At 34.7% G+C, this 23,393-nt stretch overlaps 2 protein-coding genes across 3 annotated transcripts in view; one reads left to right on the forward strand and one right to left on the reverse strand.

Moving 5' to 3' along the window:
• Positions 1-7,692, reverse strand: part of LOC145294121 (mRNA turnover protein 4 homolog) — a 212,197-nt gene extending 204,505 nt beyond the window's left edge. The window contains exons 1-2 of the mRNA XM_080141223.1: positions 7,551-7,692; positions 7,396-7,454 (exon numbers count right to left, since the gene is read on the reverse strand). Of these exons, the coding sequence (XP_079997349.1) occupies positions 7,396-7,454; positions 7,551-7,578 (87 nt within the window). The 5' untranslated portion in view covers positions 7,579-7,692. The remainder of the gene's footprint in view (positions 1-7,395; positions 7,455-7,550) is intronic.
• A 546-nt stretch (positions 7,693-8,238) lies between these two features.
• Positions 8,239-22,987, forward strand: LOC145294122 (14-3-3 protein zeta-like). Of its 2 annotated transcripts, none has more exons than XM_080141225.1 (5): positions 8,239-8,550; positions 13,075-13,198; positions 13,418-13,581; positions 19,241-19,336; positions 19,954-22,987. In XM_080141225.1, the coding sequence occupies exons 1-5, from the start codon at positions 8,239-8,241 to the stop codon at positions 20,014-20,016; spliced, it is 759 nt and encodes a 252-aa protein (XP_079997351.1). In that variant the 3' UTR covers positions 20,017-22,987. The 2 variants fall into 2 exon arrangements, with proteins under 2 accessions (XP_079997351.1, XP_079997352.1); XM_080141226.1 differs by having other exon boundaries at positions 13,427-13,581.
• The last annotated feature ends 406 nt before the right edge of the window (positions 22,988-23,393 follow it).

The raw sequence follows: 23,393 nt of genomic DNA on the forward strand, positions 1-23,393 counted from the left end.
TTTTTATATATATTTAAACGCACACATCTAAATACCCGGGCAACGCCGGGTACCCCCCTCCCGCTAGTCATATATATATATATATATATATATATATATAAAATAAAAAGGAACAAACCGTATTATTAACCTTTTTATTTTCTCTATTTTGTCGGAATACTATTTCCATTACTTTCATCATATATATATATATATATATATATATATATATCTTCTATATATATAAAAGCCAAACGTCTGTGTGTATGTATGTATGTTTGTTTGTAACGCTAAAACTTTTGAAAGACGGAACCAAACTTGACAAATTTGGTATCATATCGAAGCCCCATCACCCGGATGACAAATATCGAAATTTCAGGTCAAACGGACCACTAGAAGTTGGTCAACTGATCAGTTATCTTCGAGGGGGGCCCCAAAAAAACCTGTCATTATCTATATATATAAAAGACAAATGTTTGTTTGTAACGCTAAAACTTAAGATGAAAGATTCCTCTCCCCTAAGAATAAAACATATGTTCAATATCTGCTTTTGTTTTTTTCATTGTTTATACGGTCCCGAGCAACGCCGGGTAGCCCTGCTAGTATATATATAAAAGGCAAAATGTGTGTGTGTTTGTATGTCTCGCAAAAACTTTCGACACGGGCCACGGATTTTCGCCAGATAGGTATCATTTTAAAGCCCGAACCTTCGCCCAACAAATATCGAAAAATTGGCCATAAACATTAATTCCTTCACCCTAAAATCATCAGTTTTCTACAGGGAGGTGTCAGCAAAAACCGTCCTCTCATGACAAGTTCACTTCTACGCATGCGCAAATGATCTCTGAACATGATTTAGTTTAAATATTAAAAAGAAAAAAAAAAAAAAAAAAAAAAAAAAACGACCTAATTTTGTCAATGTCGTCTTAGCGCGCGGCCTCATTTTGGATTCGAATCGTGGTGTGAGATGTCATTTTTTTTTTTTTTCGATTTTTAAATGTTTAATATTGGAAGTGGCTGGTTATTTTTAATGCATCCAAAACCAAACTTCTATCTTTACATCATCAACGCTCTGATCACCATCTGGCATCAATTGAAATGGATGGTTCTCGTCTTGGGGAGGCTCCATGTTTTGACAAGCTTTTGGGTTTGACCTTTACTCCTGATCTGAAATGGAACACGTACATCAAGTCTGTTGCCAGGGACGCTGGGAAAATAGTGGGATTCTTCTACCACTCCAGAAGATATCTCACTACTGATGCAATTCTCTATCTATATATACGTGGCTCGGGACTATCAAAGCCGACACTGAACTTATTTCGGGCCCGCTCATCTATGGCCTGTCTCGTTGGAGACGTGATTGGCTGTTGCTCACTCGGGATCTTGCCTCCGATCGCCGGGCTTGGGCCGCAGCGATACGAGATGTGCATCTTCATGAAGCCGACTCAACTCCTCCAGGGTGAATGTCGTTTCAAGTACAAGTAAGTAAGTATATAAAAGCCAAATAAGTCCAAGGATGGAGTACTGCTGCCACATCTGGGCAGGAGCTGCTAAAAACAACCTATCCTGCCTTGACAGAGTACAAAATAGACTTCGTAACTTAGTGGGGTATGCCCTTTTCTCTTCCCTGAAGCCTCTCTCCCACAGAAGAGACGTTGCGAGCCTGTCATTGTTTTATCGTTATTCCCGTGGCAAGTGCTCGTCTGAGCTCCAATCTCTCGCCCCTTCCCCGCCAATCCTTCGCGAGAAACATCCGTCGGGCTGAAACTACTGTCAATAATTTTCCCCACTCTTTATCTGTGCCTAAATCAAAATGTAGATTCCATGAGCAAAGCTTCTTTCTCAGAATTTCACAACTGTGGAACTCTTGTTTGCCTGTTTCCCACCTGACTACCACTTGGATGTCTTCAAGTCCAACATAAACGAATTCCTGACAAAACGCCCGCTTAAGTAAGACACTATCAAATCTCCAATACTAATGGTTACTCCAATACTATCTCATTGATTACTGTACACGCAATAACCCTTATCCCTGAGTGGCCTCTGGCCCTTGATAAGTGGTGAGCTCCATGTAAAAAAACACAGCGGTCATGAGACAGAAGTTTATAGAAGCTAGAAGTAACTTTAAGAAAGAAATAGAGACAGCTAAGAGAGAATGTACTGAAACCACCATAAAACGCATTGAAACACTGAAATTAGGAACCCGTGATTTTTGGAAAATCTCCAACAGTGTAAATAATGGGCAATCAACAATTCCCCCACTATCAAACAATCATGAGATTGTTTGCTCAGCAACCGAGAAGGCTAACATACTTGCCAGTCAGTTTGCCTGCAACTCTACTTTGGATCCAGCAAACCACTCCTTCCCTGACTTTCCTTTGCAGACAGACGTCACACTAGATGATCTGAAAATCACCCCTTCTACAGTACATGGTATCAAAAAAACTTGACACTTTAAAAGCATGTGGACCTGATCTCATCTTGGCTATGCTATTAAAAATATGCTCCGTCGAGGTTGCTCCAGTTCTCTCCAAACTTTACAACAAATGCTGTAACGAATCGTGCTTTCCTAACTGCTGGAAAATTGCTTCTGTGGTACCAGTTTTCAAGAATTCTGACAAAAAAGCTGACCCATTAAATTATTGCCCCAATTGGTCTTCTCACGCTTTTCACCAAAATATTTGAGTCCATAATTCATCAAGCTCTAGTCCATCACCTTAAAGCTGCTAAACTTCTGACTGACCAACAATATGGATTTAGGCAAGCCCGTTCCACAGCAAATATCCTAACTGTAATCTCTGAACGTATATACCGTAGTTACTGGACAAAGCAAGAAAGGGGAGAGCAATAGCCTAGATATATTTTGACAGGGTATGGCATGATGGTCTTCTCAGGAAAATCAGATCATATGGTATCACTGAAAGAATACATAACAATTAAATCCTTAAATAAGAGAAGAATCCAGGTTGTCCTCGATGGTCATACATCTAAATAATATAAATGCGGGTGTACCTCAGAAGTTGATCCTTGGACCTTTATTATTCCTAATATTCATAAATGACCTGCCTGATAAAATTGTCTCTAAGATGGATATATTTGCTGTTGACACCACGCTTTATAACAGGCACAAGGGGGGAAAATGAATGCATATCTAAGAAAATGGCAGAAATACTAGAGGAAGACCTCTAATCTGTAATGGAATGGGGACAAAAATGGATGGTCACATTCAATGCTGCCAAGACTAAGATTGTTGCCTTCAATAATTACAAGAAAGCTTCTCTACCACCAATAGCAATGGCCAAAAACATTACCTAAAAGCACTTCTTTCAAACTCCTCGGCCTAACGTTCATAGGGAACATGAGTTGGAACAGATACGTTGAGAGCATTGCCAAGGCTGCTGCTGCTGTAAAGAAGGTGGGCCCTCTCCTGTGCTAGAAAACTGCTTACGCCTGAAAGTATCCTGTACCTCTATAAGGTCACCATTCGCTCATGTATGGAGTATTGTTGTCACATTTGGGCTGGTGCATCTGCTACTAGTTTCTCACTTCCGGACAGGGTCCAAAAGGGAATTGCTAACTTGATAGGTCCTGAACTGTCATGTAACTTCGGCCTTTGTCTCATCGATGAAATGGTGCACCCCTATGCCTGTTCTACAAGTATTTTAATAGTATATGCTCTGACAAACTACAAGCACTTGTACCTGTTCGACGTAAATACTAACAAGCAACTAAATCCCACCCCTACACACAGAGATCCCTAGGTGTAAGAAAGCCTTCTACTTCAATAGATTCTTCCCCAGAACTGCTAGACTTTAGAACTCCGTTTTGGGATTCTGCTTTCCAAACTGTACTGACATGCAGAAGTTCAAATGTACTTGCTGCTCATCTCCCTTCATAATATCCCTGCAACTTATGCCCCCGATAGTAGCCCTCTACTTCAAAGTGGCACTGTGCCTTTTTTTGGGGGGGAGGGACTGAAAACTGAACAAAAATATAAAATGAAAAATACAAGGTGCTTCAAATAAGTTTCCAGACGTTTTTTGGACAGGCATTTAAAATTTTCATAGACTCTTGAAAATTATGTTATTTCTACACATATGAGATGACTGACCAAGTTTTATGATTTCAGGTTCAAATGGACAGCTATAGCAGGAAATGGAATACACTCTTTTAAAGCCGGTTTGTCACAACTGGTGGATTACAAAAATGCAATCTGGACTCTAGAAAAACGATATGCAATAAAATAAAATTGTTTTTTACTTGGAAAAAATTCTGTAGAAACATATGGAATGCTTCCAACTGCTTTTGGACCATCTTGTATGACTTTAACATCAGTTTTTAAGTAGCATAATAGATTCAAGGAAGGCAGGGAGTCTGAAGGATGAAGAGAGGTGTGGGAAGAGTAAGGAAATCAGAACACCAGAGTTGATTGACCAAATAAAGAATTTCATGGATAAGGACTTGCGTGTCTATAGAGACGATAAGTGCACAGTTTGATTCACGAGGAACTAAAGATGCAGAAGATTTGTGCAAAGTTTATATCAAGGGTGCAGTCTACAACTCCATCTTTGTCACAGACTATTTAACCAAAATGAGCATCAAGAGAGTTCTTCACTCTCTCTATATCCAGACCTTGCTCCTTATGACTTTGGTTCTTCCCTAAACTTAAGGAAAACCTTAGCGGCTGTCGTTAGGAGACAACAATTGATGAGATGAAAGAGGCTGTGACGAGAGTAATTGACACGCTAACACAAGAGGACTTCCATAGGGCCTTCCAGAAGTTGTTGGAAGAGTACAAGTGCATTGCAGCCGGAGGAGATTACTTTGAAGGGGGACTAGAGTTTTGTGTGTGTACTATTAACGAAAGTGCCCATATGGAAAAAGTCTGGAAACTTATTGAAGGCACTTTGTATTTACGGTTAGTCAGTCACGGATCAGCGGTGGCCGGTGGACACTGTAGACTTGTGGACCAGAGAAAAGTTTAATATCAGCTTTGATGGTGTATAAACGTGTCCTCAACGAGCCTCTCGGGTGTCTTCACTAACCTTGACGTGGTTCTGGAACTATTGCTGGATGGACCCTGTCTTGTGGTGCGCAATATTGTTGAACCAAGGAATTGGAGTAGTTGCCTCTCAAAATGGTTGACAAATTTTATCAACTAGTTATGTCCGAGTTTCATAGTGAGTCTGCAAATTCACTGTATTAATTTGTCTGAGATTTGCAGATTTCTAATTTTCTTTAATTTGCCAAATATTAACAAATAGAATGAAGTGTATATTAAGAACATTGGTACTTATGCACTTATGTAATCGTACTAAAATAATGACATTTAGAAAGCCATTCTTCGCATAGGGAGGGGCTGTAACTATTCTATATTTTCACCTAACAATCTAATAAAAGATCGTAAAATAGGAATTTTACTTGAAAATACGATAAAAAATAGCACGGTAACGTGAGCGCTGCCATTCAAACTTAGGGTTAGTGAGAGCTAAGGGAGGAAGTGTTTATCAATAAAGAAATCAGCAAAAAACAAATACTGTGGATTAATTTGCCCTAACATACCGAAAATCAGACAACTAGTTGATGGGATCCAGTTTGGAAGCTAACCGCTTCAATATAACCGAAACAGTCGTTTTCAAAAATGGCTTTTCACAGTCACTGATAGAAATTTTATCTTCATGATAGTACCTATTTACTATGCCTCCCCACGGGACACGGGACAGAGTTAGACAGTGTCTAACTTAGACACCAGAGTCGTTTTTAAACGTGGAGAAAAGGTACAAAAATAAAAATTGTCTCAGTCGTGAAGGATTTCTCCACTGAAAGAGAACAAGAAATAGAAGTGTAGCATCTGAAGAACAGTACTACACTTTGATCTTTTTGAAATTACTGAGCGAACTTTGGTGTAATTTGCTCAGATCAAAAAATAAGGTTTCTAGATATGAGAGGGACATGCAATAAAAATTACTATTTATCTCATCTCACAGCACATAATATGGTACTTATGCAGAGAAGATACCGTGCTAATCCTTCTTATATAATATTAAGTTCCTTCCTTCTTTGTCGACATTCTCCGTCAGCTGATAGTGATATACCTATAGAATATCCTGGAAAACGTAACTTCTGAATAATTTAAATATTTTGTTATTTTAAAAGAAGAAAAAAAAACAAGTTCGTTTGCACATTAAAACGGATAAACATTAAATCAGAAGTGACTTTTCCAGGGCATTCATATCAGATGATGGAGAATAATAAAGACGGACGAAACTTTATAAAAAATTGAAAAAAAAATAGGGGTGGGCATTTTTTACCAATGGCCAAAACATAAACATACAACAAATGTTATCAAATGTAAGCTGTAACTTTTCTACCTACCCGGATAAACTTTTGTTGTATTTATTTATTTTAAAGTGTCTTAGTTTTAATAAACAAACTTGTTAAACATGGTTTCCATCAGACGATCACGTCGACTCAATAATCGCTAAAAAATCGGAAAATACCCCCAAAATATAAAAGTATATAGTTCGATTGAGCATTACATTTTCACACGATTGATGACAATAATCAGCTGTGATTCTGTTTAATTTTCGGTTTTAGAGCTATTATCGAGATTTAACGTGATTTAATGTCAGCCATATTTTTCCTCATTCTAACTAAGCGTTGACAATAGTTTTGTATTAAGCTCAAGCACTTTAAAGTTGAAATACACACAAAAAAAAACAAAAAAAAACACCTACTTGAGTAAAAGAGTAACTTATCTTGCCTTTGGTAATATTTTTTTCATGTATATGCATGCATTTCAAACCTTTTTGTTTCAAAACGCTCAATATAATTGACATGTGTTTACAGAACAAATATTTTGAAAATCCCTCCAAAAACTTAATCTGGAGTTTCATTCATATGTGCTTTCTTAAGTCATTCATTAAACTTCATTCGTAGTATTTCGTGGTACTTCTGGGGTTGAGAATTTACTATGACAAGTTTCATTAATAAAATTAAAATCAATTTTCGAAATAGCAAATAAAAATCTGCCCAACCCCAACCCTTTCTTTGGAAAAGCGATACACGTGTTACAATTAATTCAAATTCATTTTTGGGTGATTTCAAGATATTAGTTTCGAAATAAATTTTAAGGTGTGATTACCATTTTGTTAAAATGCCCCCCCCCATTTTTTTTTTTTTAAATAGAATGGAAGTCGAAAGAATTTTAAAATTGAAGGTTAAATTAAAAAATATTTTTGAATAATTCAAACGACTTGTAGAATGAAGATTAAGCGAATTATTTTGTTTTTACAATAAATGTCGCTCCGTTCTTTTTTTTTTTTAATTTTTTTTTTTCTTCGGTATGTTTAATTTTTTAAAAACAAAAAATAAAACGTTGCAAAAATACAAAAATATAAGTTTTTAACTACTTACATCCTGCGTTAAATGTTGTTTCCCTTCTAGTCCTTTTTTCGTTGTATTCGTTAAAGAAACTAAAAAAAAAAAAGGAGAGAGATATTATTTAATTAAACATAAAATGAAATTCATTATTATTTATAATTGAAAAACAAAATAAAACGAAAACTCACTTTTCTTATCACGTTTAGATTTCGGCATTTTGTGTGTGTGTGTGTTTTTTTTTTAAGTTAGCTTAGAAGTTTTGATTTTGAGATGATGCACATGGGGAGAGGGGGGGGGGTAACAGGAAAAGGAAGTGCGAGCAAACGGGTGGGTCTGATGGGAGATTAGTTTTAGAAAATGAAATTAATTTTATTTTTATTTCTTGTGTACTACGGAGTTATAATATCGATATAAAATGTAAATAATTTAGAAGAATGAAAAAATATATGTTTGTTTACAATGTCTCCTTTTATGTCAGTCGACTATGGTAACACCGTTGACGTCAGATGAGCCTACCCTGTCTTACAATCGGGAACCCCCTCCGAGGGGAAAGAATCTATGTGATGTACGAGCCACTTCACTGTATTCCTCCGCAAAAGTAGTTCTCTCTTTATCGTCCTACAAACCATTTAATTCTTATTCAAACACCCAAAATAACCTTAAATTCATTTAAACCAATACTTTTTACATTCGACTTGTAGAAATTATAACATTTTATTCGTGTTACAAATTTTACCCGGCGCATTAATAAATGATGTCACTCTTCTAAGTGATTGGTCCTGGGTGTCCGCCATCTTGCTAAAAGGTGGAAGTTTAACCTTAAAATTCGTTTGATATATCTTTGAATTTTCACTTGCTCTTACGTTTGTTGGAAAAATGACAGAACAGTCTACCAGCCCCAAGGAGGATTTAGTGGCCAAGGCTAAATTAGCCGAGCAGGCCGAACGTTACGATGACATGGCCGTGGCTATGAAAAAGGTGACTGAAAATGGAGGAGAATTGAACAACGAAGAACGGAATCTGCTATCAGTCGCTTACAAAAATGTCGTCGGAGCGCGCCGGTCATCGTGGAGAGTTATCTCCAGTATTGAATCGAAGGCGGAAAATTGCGAGAGGAAACTTATGATGGCTAAGCAGTACAGGGAAAAGGTTGAACAGGAGCTGCAAGCCATTTGTAAGGAAGTATTGGTAAGATATGTCTTAAAAAAAGTTACCTTTTTTTTTTTTTTTTTTTTTTTTCAATATGTCCAAGTTAAAAATCGCACGCTTTCAATGACCATTTAATCTTTTCTTCCGCGTTTATTCATCTCCGTTTGTTAAACCTAAAATCTACATATGCGTCTATTTTGTTAAATTAATCTACGAGGATTTTTTTTTTTTTAAATAAACCTTTAGGAATGTTTAAGGAATGCATGATTCTAGCAGTATTTAGGGTTTCTACTGTGTTTTCTGTTGAAATCGTTGCTGAATGTAACTCGACTAGTTGAATACTGTTTCCATTTTTATTTATAAAATGAAAACTCGTGTCGAATTTAATAACGTTATTAAACAAGAAAAAAAAAAAGACAATATTTGTATTTAATTAATACATTTAAAACTACACCCAGTCTTTAATCGATGTAAATTCGATATTTGTTGTTGATGGTGAATAAAAAATATGTCGATCAAAAATGAAAGAAAAAATAAATTGAAAAAGGGGTGGAAATTCTTTATTTTTTAAATTAAATTCCTTATATTTATTTTTAGCATTTGTGCATTTTGTGGTGCTTATGCACTTATGTTACCATGCTATTTTTTAAATAGTATTTTCAAGTTAAATTCTAGTTTTACGATATTTTTTTATTAAATTGTTAGATGAAAGTACGGAATAATTATAAAACGCCTTCCCCCTCATGTTAAGAATGGTTTTCTAAACTATTATCGAAGCATGGTAACCTTACTTATGTACCCTTTCCGAAATAATGTTTAGAAAGCCATTCTTACCATCGGGAGAGTGCTCTGCAACTATTTCCCTACTTTCAGCTAATAATTTAATAAACAAAATATCTAAAAATTGAATTTAACGTGAAAATATTTAAAATAGCGCAAATAATATAGATGCAACGTCTTGCAATTATAATTTTTGTCATAAACAGAAAAACTAAGGGTGCTTATGCATTTGCTACCGTACTTTTTTTTTTTTTTTTTTAGTGTTGTCAAGTGTCACAATCTTATTTCATTGTTAGGTGAAAGTACAGAATAGTTACAACACACCATTTCCATGTTAAGAATGGCTTTCTAAATGTTATTTCAGTACGGTAACATAAGTGCATCAGTACCCAAATTAAGTTAATTTGATAAAGTTTGCAGTTTCTGTATTAATTTACGCTGCAATATTGAAGTTTTTAGCTTTAATATGGCTGCCAGTGAAATATTGTCTTGAATTTGGTTCAGGTATATTGTATCATGGCATTGTTTGGTAATTAAATGAAATTGCTATAAAACTAACGAATTTTAAGATGTTTAAATGGCAGTTGTCTTAAAGCTGAGAAGTTCAATATAGCCATCCATGTTCCATTAAAGTTTGATTTGCAATTTTTAACATTGTCATTCATTGCTGAAATAATTCAAATACCTTTGGTCTTTGTATTTTCTATATTTCTACAAAAAAAAAAAAAAGATATCTTGAAAAACAAAACATTTTCAAAATTCTTTTAAAATTTATGCAAAATCTTTGAAAAATTATACAAATGTTGACCTTCATTTTTTTTTTTTTTTTTTTTCTAAATTTATTTCTTGTTTTTCTTTTGAAATCAAAAAATTAAAGCTTCAAAGGTTTAAAGGTTTTTAACAATTCCTAATTTGACCGTCGTCGCTTTTAAAATGTTTTTGCTTAAAAATTACAAAAAACATTCACGTGTGATCGAACTTATTGTTATGCTGATTAGTAGTTCGATGAGAAAAAAATGTCGATTAAAAATAAGCATTTATTTCAGTCTGTCACATCGGTTAATGGTTTTCTGATTGCCTGTTTGATTAAAATATTTTATAGTGAAACGCAATAATAATAAAATAAAAAAAATAAAAAAAAAGGTACAGCTCCGTACAACTATTTCTATAAATGTCTACAAAACTGTGTAGTCTGGGATTATTCTACAAAGAAACATGCCTCATAGAGTGGGCGGCGGCGGCGGCAACAGTTCGCCAAGCCCTCACTCTCCTCCTCCTCCTCTTCTGCCGGTCTCTTTCGTTTCAACCCCCCCCCCCCCCTCCCGTCTCTAATGCCAACTACTTTCATTTCATGCGCCCCTCCAACTCCGAAGTCGTTTTGACTTTACTTTCCGTTTCCTTTCATCTGTATGAAATTCTGAATTTCCACTCTTTCTTTCTCTCTTTATCCTTTCTATCCTCTCTCTCTCTCTTTATCCTTTCTATCCTCTCTCTCTCTCTTTATCCTTTCTATCCTCTCTCTCTCTCTTTATCCTTTCTATCCTCTCTCTCTCTTTATCCTCTATCCTCTCTCTCTCTTTATCCTTTCTATCCTCTCTCTCTCTCTTTATCCTTTCTATCCTCTCTCTCTCTTTATCCTTTCTATCCTCTCTCTCTCTTTATCCTTTCTATCCTCTCTCTCTCTTTATCCTTTCTATCCTCTCTCTCTCTCTTTATCCTTTCTATCCTCTCTCTCTCTCTTTATCCTTTCTATCCTCTCTCTCTCTCTTTATCCTTTCTATCCTCTCTCTCTCTCTTTATCCTTTCTATCCTCTCTCTCTCTCTTTATCCTTTCTATCCTCTCTCTCTCTCTCTTTATCCTTTCTATCCTCTCTCTCTCTCTCTTTATCCTTTCTATCCTCTCTCTCTCTCTCTTTATCCTTTCTATCCTCTCTCTCTCTCTCTTTATCCTTTCTATCCTCTCTCTCTCTCTCTTTATCCTTTCTATCCTCTCTCTCTCTCTCTTTATCCTTTCTATCCTCTCTCTCTCTCTTTATCCTTTCTATCCTCTCTCTCTCTCTTTATCCTTTCTATCCTCTCTCTCTCTCTTTATCCTTTCTATCCTCTCTCTCTCTCTTTATCCTTTCTATCCTCTCTCTCTCTCTTTATCCTTTCTATCCTCTCTCTCTCTCTTTATCCTTTCTATCCTCTCTCTCTCTCTTTATCCTTTCTATCCTCTCTCTCTCTCTTTATCCTTTCTATCCTCTCTCTCTCTCTTTATCCTTTCTATCCTCTCTCTCTCTCTTTATCCTTTCTATCCTCTCTCTCTCTCTTTATCCTTTCTATCCTCTCTCTCTCTCTTTATCCTTTCTATCCTCTCTCTCTCTCTTTATCCTTTCTATCCTCTCTCTCTCTCTTTATCCTTTCTATCCTCTCTCTCTCTCTTTATCCTTTCTATCCTCTCTCTCTCTCTTTATCCTTTCTATCCTCTCTCTCTCTCTTTATCCTTTCTATCCTCTCTCTCTCTCTTTATCCTTTCTATCCTCTCTCTCTCTCTCTTTATCCTTTCTATCCTCTCTCTCTCTCTCTTTATCCTTTCTATCCTCTCTCTCTCTCTTTATCCTTTCTATCCTCTCTCTCTCTCTTTATCCTTTCTATCCTCTCTCTCTCTCTTTATCCTTTCTATCCTCTCTCTCTCTCTTTATCCTTTCTATCCTCTCTCTCTCTCTTTATCCTTTCTATCCTCTCTCTCTCTCTTTATCCTTTCTATCCTCTCTCTCTCTCTTTATCCTTTCTATCCTCTCTCTCTCTCTTTATCCTTTCTATCCTCTCTCTCTCTCTTTATCCTTTCTATCCTCTCTCTCTCTCTTTATCCTTTCTATCCTCTCTCTCTCTCTTTATCCTTTCTATCCTCTCTCTCTCTCTTTATCCTTTCTATCCTCTCTCTCTCTCTTTATCCTTTCTATCCTCTCTCTCTCTCTTTATCCTTTCTATCCTCTCTCTCTCTCTTTATCCTTTCTATCCTCTCTCTCTCTCTTTATCCTTTCTATCCTCTCTCTCTCTCTTTATCCTTTCTATCCTCTCTCTCTCTCTTTATCCTTTCTATCCTCTCTCTCTCTCTTTATCCTTTCTATCCTCTCTCTCTCTCTTTATCCTTTCTATCCTCTCTCTCTCTCTTTATCCTTTCTATCCTCTCTCTCTCTCTCTTTATCCTCTCTCTCTCTCTTTATCCTTTCTATCCTCTTTATCCTTTCTATCCTCTTTATCCTTTCTATCCTCTTTATCCTTTCTATCCTCTTTATCCTTTCTATCCTCTTTATCCTTTCTATCCTCTTTATCCTTTCTATCCTCTTTATCCTTTCTATCCTCTTTATCCTTTCTATCCTCTTTATCCTTTCTATCCTCTTTATCCTTTCTATCCTCTTTATCCTTTCTATCCTCTCTCTCTCTCTTTATCCTTTCTATCCTCTCTCTCTCTCTTTATCCTTTCTATCCTCTCTCTCTCTCTTTATCCTTTCTATCCTCTCTCTCTCTCTTTATCCTTTCTATCCTCTCTCTCTCTCTTTATCCTTTCTATCCTCTCTCTCTCTCTTTATCCTTTCTATCCTCTCTCTCTCTCTTTATCCTTTCTATCCTCTCTCTCTCTCTCTTTATCCTTTCTATCCTCTCTCTCTCTCTCTTTATCCTTTCTATCCTCTCTCTTTATCCTTTCAATTAGTTCAACATTTTTATACTCCACAAAGAAGGTGGCCTTTTTTATGCTGACTGTTTACATTTACTTCAAGTATTTAATTTTTTTTATAGGGTCTTCTGGATGACTTTTTGATACCAAACGCCACTGCTACAGAAAGCAAAGTATTTTATTTGAAGATGAAAGGGGACTATTACCGGTATCTTGCTGAAGTTGCCCAAGGCGATGAAAGAAAAGGTAATTCTTCATCTTTGTCGTTGTCATCCCCCTCCCCTCTATTTTCGATTTGATAGTTTTTTTGTTTTTTTTCCTAAACAAAGCTTTCAATTATCTGAAAATTTATTAATTTATAAAATGTATTTCTTCATATTTTTTAATGCTTTCTTTTTTTTTTTCTTTTTCGGGGTTTTTTTTTTTTTTTTTTTTTTTTTTTGCCCCTTTTGTCTTTTTGGATAGATGATATAGAAAACTCACAGGAGGCATATTCAGAAGCATGGGAAATTGCCAAACATCAAATGCAACCAACACATCCGATCCGGCTCGGTCTGGCACTTAATTTCTCTGTATTTTATTATGAAATCCTAAATGCACCAGATAAGGCTTGTAGCTTAGCAAAACTAGTGAGTATCACTTTATTTTTATTTAATCACTTTTTTTATTGCTTATGTTGTTTTGATCAGTGACTATGGCAGTTGATAGGATGAAGCAGAATTGTTTAAATAATGAAAAATCAAATTTTGTCTTTGGAAAAACATCGTAAAATGAACAGATAAACTTGTATTTCCATGTCTTAGTGTTATCTCATTCTTAGGATCAATTTGGAAAAAAAAAAAAAAAAAAAAAAAGTCCGACAGAAAATAGAAAAAAAAAATTTCATTGTCAATGAATTGTCAGATTTTAAATTCAAGATTAGGAATCATGCAACTAATGATACAGTTTTATCTAGCCCTTACTGATTATCCTTGATTAAAATGAAACGTTTGTAGATATGTAACAGCTGGCTTACCGAAAAAAAGCACATATGCAAATTAGGCCATGTATGATATGAAAAAAGGACACCATGTGGTTGGGAGAAGAAAAAGTGCGGTTGAAAATGGATGGGTAAAGTCAAAAACGAGAAATGGCTGTCTATGGCAGGCATGTAGTGGAGCAGAAAGAAAAACACAAGTCAAGTGAGGTGGACATGTGGCCCCATAGTTGCAACAATAGACTTTTAATCTGGTGTCGAGATGAGGAGAAAGAAAAAAAAACGGTAATAAACGACTTGTGTTAAAGGAAAGCAGTAAGGTTTATTTTTGTGGTACTTCTGCACTTTAGTGCCCATTTTGCCATGACTCACGCTTGGCAACACCCAGCGGAAAATGAAAACGTCTGATTATAAGGAGCAATCCAAAAGATACGCCAACTAGCAGACGTTAAAAACTGGAAGAGAAAAGAAAGCGTCCTCGCTTTTTTGTCAGGAAAACCAGTGGCTAGCAATGAAGAGATGCAAAACATGTAGGCGAAAGTGCATCATGAAGAAACATAACATAAACGACGGTTTTGGCTGGCGGTGCACTAATGGCCACTGCGGACAATGGACATCCTTGCGCCATGGCACCTTTTTCAAGAGGTCCCATCTCCATGCTATCTACGATTAGACAAATTATATATTTGTGGGCGTTCAAAATGGCAACACACAAAGACCTAGGACGAGAGTGTGATATCTGGTTGGATCACACTCTCACCGACTGGAAAGACTATTTCCTTAGGTATCCCCGGCAGATCGGAGGCCCAGTGGAAGTTGACGAGTCTGTTTTCAATAGATGAAAACAATGTCGGGAGGGTCGTTAAACTGCTTTGTGTCTTAAGAGGATACGACCCTTCTGAGAAGGAGGATTTTCTTGTTACAATCCTAGACTGTAAATCAGAAACCGTTTTTCTGTTAAAAAAAAAAATACACATTGCATATTAAAGGATTTATTTTTTTTATTTTTTTTTTTTTTTTTCTGTAAAAAAAAAAAAAAAAAATACAAAAACCACAGTTGTCATCGACTGCCCAAAACTTTAATTTAAAAAAAAAAAAATAAAATAAAATAAAAAAAATAACCTATTCCCCCCCTCCTCCTCCTCCCCATCCCCAAAAAAAACAATTGCCTAAAAAAATCATAAAACAGTTAAATGTTTGATTCTTACGGTAGGTTTGTTTTTGTTTCTTTCTGATTTTTTTATACTTTGCGTTATAATCCAGCATTTTCCGTTTTTCGGCGGGTATTGCCGAGTGCGACTCCTGGGAAAACGGGCACTAAAGTGCAGAAGTACCGCTTTTGTTTTGTTCCTTTTCGAGAGTGACAAACACGGTTCGAGCGTAACTGTCACGTTACAGATATTGAAAAATATGTATTATAAATATTTAAAAGCTCCTTTCAAAGGAAGAGTGGTCAGTAGGGGAACTATGAAAAGCTAACTAAATTATTATATTGCAAAATTCCCGAGGAAGATTTCCATAGTTCCAGTAATATAGGAGCAACTGGACTCCTCAAAGAATTTTAAAAACTACCTGGCAAATATAACACGTGTAAGAGAGATGTAAGCAATGGTTAAAATCTTGAAAGATCTCTCATCTGTGGAATGTATGAGATCGCAGGTAAATGTCTTGCATCACCACCAGTTTGAACAAAATAAATTGGAGAATGAAAAAAAAAAAACACAGGTAGAAGATATTTTTGGATTGAAGTACCAGGTTTAAATCTTATGATTAGTGGTACATTTATATCTAGCCATCTTGATAAATTAACAAAACACATAGATATTTATAATTATCGACAAAAAAAAAGCATTGTTACGATGCCCCATCGTTGTGAACGCAGGTTCATCTTAACATTCCAAATATTTCACAAGTCATTTTTATGTAAGATTTCTTCCATAGAATGGATAGTCACAGGAAAACCAGAAAGCGATTAAACACTATGCAAGTGGGTTGTTGTGTGTTGGATAAATACAGATGGCTATAAAATTTGCTCCCCTTTTAATGGAGCTAAATGAGGAGTGGCCACTGTTAGCGTCTTACTCTGCTTGGTGTGTTACCAGGAAAAAGTATCTCTCCCCAGGAAGTTGCATGATTTCACTAACTTTAGTTTTTACTGAGGTCACCTGTTGACCCCTACCTGACACTCATTTCCTCCATTCAAACCTGAAGCCTTGGCAACGTAACAGTAAGACTTAATGTTTAGTTCTGAATGAGGAAATATATATTTAATCTTTCCACCCTTTCAAGGTGCATCTAGCATTTCCTTGGAATCCATAAGAACCCCTCTGTATATTCTTGTTCCTTATTGAAATGTCTGTTTTTATAAATTATAAAGTAAAACCCTCCATTTGCTTTTTATTGCTGTCTGTGTGATGCACGCACTAAACTTGTTGAACAGATATACACTACAATTTGTATGTTGGTACCCCGATTTATCTGAGAGAGACCTATGTTTTCAGTGGCGTTCGGTAGTCCGGATGATTGCCAGATAACCGTCCATTAGTTTATCCTGTAATTTTGCTACAAATTGTATTTTATTAAATAAATGTATGCACTAAAAAAAATTTTTTGCAAAACTTCCCGTTGTATCCCCAGGGGCTCAAGAGGTTTGGGACTTTTAGGGTTAAAAAAACATGCCTTTTTGGAGCTTTTTTTTTCATATTACTCAAAATCTTGATATGTATGTCTATATAGTGGTTTTCCATGATACTGAATTCAAATATGTCTTGAAACTAAATGATTTGTCCAATATTTATTTATTTTTATTTTTTTTTCACTGGGATTTGGTTTTTGGAGCTCAAAAGGAGTCACAAATGCCTCCAAATTGTAAAAAAAAAAAATAACACTTTATGCCCTATCCAATAGATTTTTCTGAAACTTGGCAAAACTGAAGGCAACATTGGCCCTTTGCACCTCCTCACATTCATCATTTCTTTATTTTTTGTGGCATGATCTCGCATGCAGCACCAGAGGGGGACCATGTACACACGGCTTGTTCTAAATTTTATCATTTTTTTATATAGCTTCCTATAACATTTACTTTAAATTCTGACTCTGCCTTAAAAGTTCCAATCTATTTTAATATTTAATTCTGACTATTACTGATATATCATAGGTAAAAGGATCTTTTTCTCTGAGAAAACGATACTGCTCATCAAAGAACAGTAAACATATTTACTGATTGCCATTTTGACTTTTATTCATATTTCAAGTATTTTTTATTGGCTAATCAACAAAAATGTGACCAATTATGTTGAAGGAAGTGGACATGTGCGTGAATTGATAATTTTTACAAGACTTGGTGTTTTTATTTTAACATATAAAGAAAATAGCAATTTTTGATAAATTTAAAAGTTGTAAGAACTAAGAAACTCCACGGATATTTAAATTCAAATTTTTTTATATATATATATATATATATATATATATATACTAAAAAAAAAAAAAAAAAAATTACAAGACTTCAAAACAAGATAAGGGAAATACAGTTACATATTGCATACTTGTTGGTCCTACCTGGTGTTGTTGCCTTGGAGATTTTATTTTCTCTTTAATCTGACTTATAAAAAAAAATTTTCTATTCTAAGTATAATTGTGAAATAATAATTATCATTTGAACTTGGTATTAATTGAACTAATTTTCAGATGAGCTTCTCTACATCCGTAATGTATTCACCTGTCAACCAAAAAAAAACTTTAAATTCTGTGTGTGTGTGTGTGTGTGTGTGTGTGTGTATATATATATATATATATATATATATATATATACACACACTGATTTAACATGCCTGTCTTTAGTATGTTAATTCACTTTTTCACCTGATTGATAAATCAAAAGCGTTGGTGGTACACATGAAATGTTCCAGGGTTTTTTTGTTTTTTTTTTTTTTTTTTTTTTTCTTGTTTTAATTAGAAAAAAAATAACTGCGTACACACGTGTATGCGTGTGGAAAAGAACCTAATCTAGAAATATTAGTTTAAAACTAGAGATGAACCAATTTTTGCCTGTGAACTTTAATTTTAACCAGAAATTATTTACTAATTGATAATTTAAAGTTTGTCATGAAATTATTAATTGAACCAAATTGTTATAAAAAAATATGAATGATTTTAAAGTAATGTTGTAATTAACAGAACTTATCAAACAGCAATTTTTACGAAACAAAAAAGTAAAAACAAATTCTCATGGAAATCCAACCCACTATTGTCGCATTGTGCCAGCACTGTTGTTGCATTATTAGTATAGACATGATAGTGGGGTAGGGCATTGCTAATCTTTATTCATTATACAGAACAAGAATTGACCAGTTTCAATCACTAGTGTCTTCATTAAAGACTATCATAAGAACTTGTTTTAACATGGCTACAAAGAATTTATTTCCATGTGCTGAGCATTAAGCAGACTTTCAATGAACAGTTTCTTTTCAGAACTCCTTATCTGCAACATGTTATGGAATTGTTTCCTGGCAAACTACATGATTGTATCACATTCAACTACCGTAAAACTTTAGAGATGACTTTAAAATTCCTTTAAAGTAATTCATTATTTGCTTTCTCACAAATTGTTTTATTTTAAGCAATATCAAAATAGTTTGATATGTAATTGCTAAAATCAAAACTTTGCAATGAAGGATTGGTTGAAATTTGCTAATCAAAATGCACCTGCAACCCTGTGCGTACAATGTTTTCAAATTGTATTTTTAACAAATGATAATGTGTGAAAGAAGCCTTTTTTTTTTTTTCTTTTTTTGAAATTTCACCAAGTCTCAAAATGTCAGTGTCTTATTGGAAATACAACTTTTAAAATTGTCCAAACAAAATTGCAGGAAGTAAACAAGTAATGAATGTGTAGTATGTGTTTCTGAATTTATGAAATGACGATTGCTCATTCATATTTAGACTATTCAAACTGCTGTTCACAAGGACCCATGGCATAGTGGATGAAGTATTTGGTAAAATTCAATTCTAAGTTGCATTCTTCAACAATTGCAATCTTCAAAATACAATTGCAAATTACTTAGGACTTCTACCCACTCATGGCTAACAGAACGAGAGCCTGCTACTGCCATGGATTAAATAAAGGGTTCTGTTAGAAATTCTGTGTTTATTCTAGAGTTGAACAAAATATATTTGAAGACAGAGGTTACATCGACTGAAACCTGATAAAAACACAAGATAAGAACAGTAGTTTGAATGATTAAAAAAATACATGTTGAATTTACTTATGATGCTTGTGAAATTACTTTAAAAATGTGGATTCTGTTTTTCAGGCTTTTGATGATGCAATTGCTGAATTAGATCAATTGAATGAAGAATCTTACAAGGATAGTACATTGATAATGCAGCTTTTGAGGGACAATTTAACAGTAAGTTTGGCATTTGCTTTTTATTTTAGTTAACTTTTAAACATTTAATAGAACTTTCCTCCTGTGCAGATGCTAACATGTCAACTTTAGTTTGACTCCATATATTCTTATATGCTTATTCGTGTTAATTTTTTTTTAAATGACTGCTTATCTGGTACTTGATGTTCGTAAATTAAAATTGTTACCTGAAATAGTTTATTCTGTTGTGCAGACTTACAATTTTACTTCAACCAAATGGTTATAAAACTAATTTTGTTGTAATCTGTAGTTGCAAAATGATTGAATGGAAATAGCTTCCAAAATATTGAAATTTTTAATACATCAGCATTTGCTAAAAACTTTGCAGTGTAATTTTCTAGTCAATAGTTTTTTTAAATCCTTCCAAATTTTTGATAGACTTGACTTGTTTCATGATAAATTTTAAATGGGATTTTACGATTTGTTTTAATTTGCGCTTTCACGATTCTGAGTAAAAAAAAAAAAATGTGCAAACCATGTAGTGGTCACACAATTTTATTGGATGGTTTTATTCAAGTATAACCTTTTAGAAAGTGTATTCTTAATTTGAAAAGAATCCTCTCCTTGTCGTCCTAAGTGCGTTTCTTTCCTCGTTCCAGCTGTGGACGTCTGATGCGCAAGGTGCAGAAGAAGAAGGTGGCGACGGAGGTGACAATAACTGAGAAGTGTCTGACCGCGCAGCCTTCAGAACCTCATTTGGTCATGTACTAACAACCATCATCACGTCTACTGTTACTACTTATCTACCAAGCTCAAGACGTCCTCCTCTTCTCATTCTCTAGTTCTTCTGTGTGAGCCAATCTGATGCTGACAAACAAAAAAAAAAATGCTGAAGATCTTTGCTGAGGCTTTCTAAACTTTGTTGGTGCCGCTTCCTCTCGTGACATCAACAGATGACATTCTATTAGCAACTATTTAATTTAGGAATCCATTTCTATCAGAAAACAAAACAAAAACTTATATTAGCGACACTATCACTTAACAGTTGCTCAAGATGGAAGGATGTTAAAGCAAGATTCAAAATTTTTTTTTTTTTTTTTAATCCATGTTGATATGTATGGGTGTGTACTCTATACACAAGTTCTGCATGCACTGACAATGTACTGTGCATATCTTGTCTGTGTAGATGTATGCACGTGCATGCACACACGCTCTTCTCAAGGATCAACACCATGGGCTATTTGCTAGCTTGAAGGAAGGGAGAAAGAAAAAAAATAATTTCTATGTACAACATTCTTTAAAATGCCCCCCTCCCTTTTTTTTATTCCTATTTTAATAAGGTTCTGCTTGGTGGACTACCCCCGTTCCCCCACCCTCCCCTACAGATGGTTACTGATTCCAATCACTCCAGTTAAGGTGCCATTGTATCATGGTGAGATGCAATGGTCTTGCCAGTGTGGCAGTCTTGTTGTGCTCATCGCACACTACTTTGTCTTTAGCCAGCTGTAGTGTTTAAAATTATTGTGGTGCAACCTTGTACTACAATGATGTGCTGCATTCAGGCCATCCAGAGACTGCTATTCTAGCTAGATTTAGCCGTATCATTGAACATATCCAAGTGTTGTTTTGTGTTGCAGCATGTGCGAACAAGTTGTGTGGCCCAATTATTAAAAACAAAACAAAAAAAAAATAGAATTGGGCCTTGTGGCTTGCCACTTCCTCTCTTTTAAAGGTTCATGATGATGATAATATTAAACCTCTGGAATGATGCACTCTTTAAGACTACAAAATAAATGTTCCTTTCTCCATGTGCTGTTGTCCAATCACTTTATTGGTGTGAAAATTAAAAGAAAAAAAATCATGCCTTTTTCTTCTTCTCTCCCCCCCCCCTCCTGCATTTTTCATCCAAATTGGTGTTACTGAAGCGTTGCTAGCGATGAACAATGTCAAGACTTTTTGTGCCCCTTCCCCTCTTCTGTGTTAGGCAAAGAATAACTAAATGTTGACAAAAAGTTTCTTTCTTGAAGGAATTTGTTAGGTAAGCTCTTTTCTTATTTTTCACCCCTAACCACCCTTTCCATAAGTATACGTACATATTATATTATAAATATTAAATAAAATTAAACTTTGCCTATTTTATGCCAGTTAAAATTTTCTTTGGAGTCAACAAATTAAAGCTTGGTCAGAATGTTTTCAATTTTTTTTTTTGTAATGATTATTGAAATCGATTCTTAAATCAATTATATTCAATCCAATCGAAAACGTTTTGTTTCTGTTTACACGAAACCAGAAGAAACTCCTGCATATTTTTAGGCTTTTTCTTTTCTTAATTGGGTGATTTCTTATGGATCAAATTTGTGCTTGCTACACCTTGTCCTCATTGACCCCGAATTCGTTTTCCAGTTAATAAAGTCCTGTCTAATAATTATGTCTCATTTTGGATGTTTGTAGGAATACGAGAAAATCTCTCGCGTATTCCTTCCACCACAATCCCACCAAATTCGTTCTTTTCCTCCTCCCTCTTTTCCTCCAGAATGATGGAGGAGGGTTTTTTTTTTTTTTTTTCTCTTTTTCTTTTCAATATACCTAAAGCATTCGCTGGCAAAACTGATGTTACCGTGGAATAATGCATTTTTGTATGTTGCCATGAATTCTGAAGATTAAATTCCAACTGCCAATTTTAGCAGAACTTAACCGAAGTGTTTATTTACTCTCTTTTGAGGGAACAGCGACTACAGGTTTTTTTTTTTTCTTTCTTTTAAATCCCCCTAAATATGGAGAGTACATCTTCACTCTATTCTCCATCATATTCGTCTTTGTGTGTTGCACGGATGGCCTCGCAAGTTCACTTTTGGAAGAACAAGAAGCTCCCCTCTCTCTCTCTATCTTTTACAGAATAAGTACATGTGTATTAACATTGCCAACTCCCACTACAGACATGTTCTTAATCTGTTTTAATATTCAAGAAATTAAATTACTCCCTTATTTATGAAAAATCTGAAGGTTTGGGAGATGAAAACTATTGTCTACGCTTCTTGGGGTTCCAATCTTTTCACAGGTGTATCTTTCTTCCCTGCCCCTTCTCTCGACTGAACCCGACAAGTTTAGATTTGCTTTCCTCCTGGAAAAAAAATCATGCAGAAAAATTTTCGAAATAAATATACTTTTTTTTTTTTTCTGTGAATTCTAATTTCTGTCTTTAAAAAAAAAAAAATCCCCTTCAGTTCTAATCATGTCTTTGAATTTTTACTTTGATGAATCTTGCCGGGAGTGCAGGGGGGGGGGGTCCATTCTTTTTTTAATTTAGATTAACTACTAGAAAATCAAAGAATAAAATAATTTAAATTTAGCTGAGAACAATTTGAAAATTGTAAAAGATTTAGTCACTAAATGCTAATTATGTTTTCTGTTGCTTGGTGAAACACAACCAATTTTTTTATAATTTCTTTATTTATTATGACGTTTCTGATAGTTTTCGATGACTCTTAAATAAACATTTCTAAAGATACGACATTGAGTTTCTTTAAATACAAATTTGTGTTTCTTATTGTTGAAGACTATTCGAAGATGTGCAATTATTTGTGACCAAATCTGGACAGGACGTATTGTTTGTTTGTTCAATTTTTTTTTAAATGTACTTTTTAAATAATAAAAGCAATTTTGGCACAATATGGATTGTAGCAAGGAACCGCATTTCTTCTACCTCTTACCTTTTTTTTCTTTTTTTTTTTTCCTCAATGTTTTTGTTCAAAATAGAGGAATCTCATTTCACTATATAATTTGAACAAAATTTCAATTCGGGTTTGTCTAACAATTTTTTTTATATGTAGCAAATAATTTTCACTGCCAAAAAATAAATTACCAATACTTGCATGTCTTTTTTAAAAAGGATTTTGGTGTTTCCTAATCAGCTCTGGATACTTAAAGCATAATTCTTTAATACAGCATGTTTCTCTGTTCATATTTCTAGTGTATAACATTTAGATTAAAAATTTTGCTGTGTAATTTTGTGTGTGTAACAATTTTTTTAAATATATCTAGCAAACTTTTTAGTTTTCTTTATTTACTGTTAATTATGAACTCTTACACACATCTATTA

The sequence above is a fragment of the Euprymna scolopes genome, chromosome 15 (assembly GCF_053919585.1).
Source record: "Euprymna scolopes isolate OS-2025 chromosome 15, ASM5391958v1, whole genome shotgun sequence".
NCBI classification, from domain to species: Eukaryota; Metazoa; Mollusca; class Cephalopoda; order Sepiida; family Sepiolidae; genus Euprymna; species Euprymna scolopes.

Bases quoted from the DNA above. Each gene is read 5' to 3' on its own strand.
- LOC145294122 (XM_080141225.1), top strand. From the start codon at position 8,239: ATGACAGAACAGTCTACCAGCCCCAAGGAGGATTTAGTGGCCAAGGCT. The intron at 13,199-13,417 runs GTAATTCTTCAT...CTTTTTGGATAG, and splicing joins CCAAGGCGATGAAAGAAAAG to ATGATATAGAAAACTCACAG. The intron at 19,337-19,953 runs GTAAGTTTGGCA...TCCTCGTTCCAG, and splicing joins TTTTGAGGGACAATTTAACA to CTGTGGACGTCTGATGCGCA.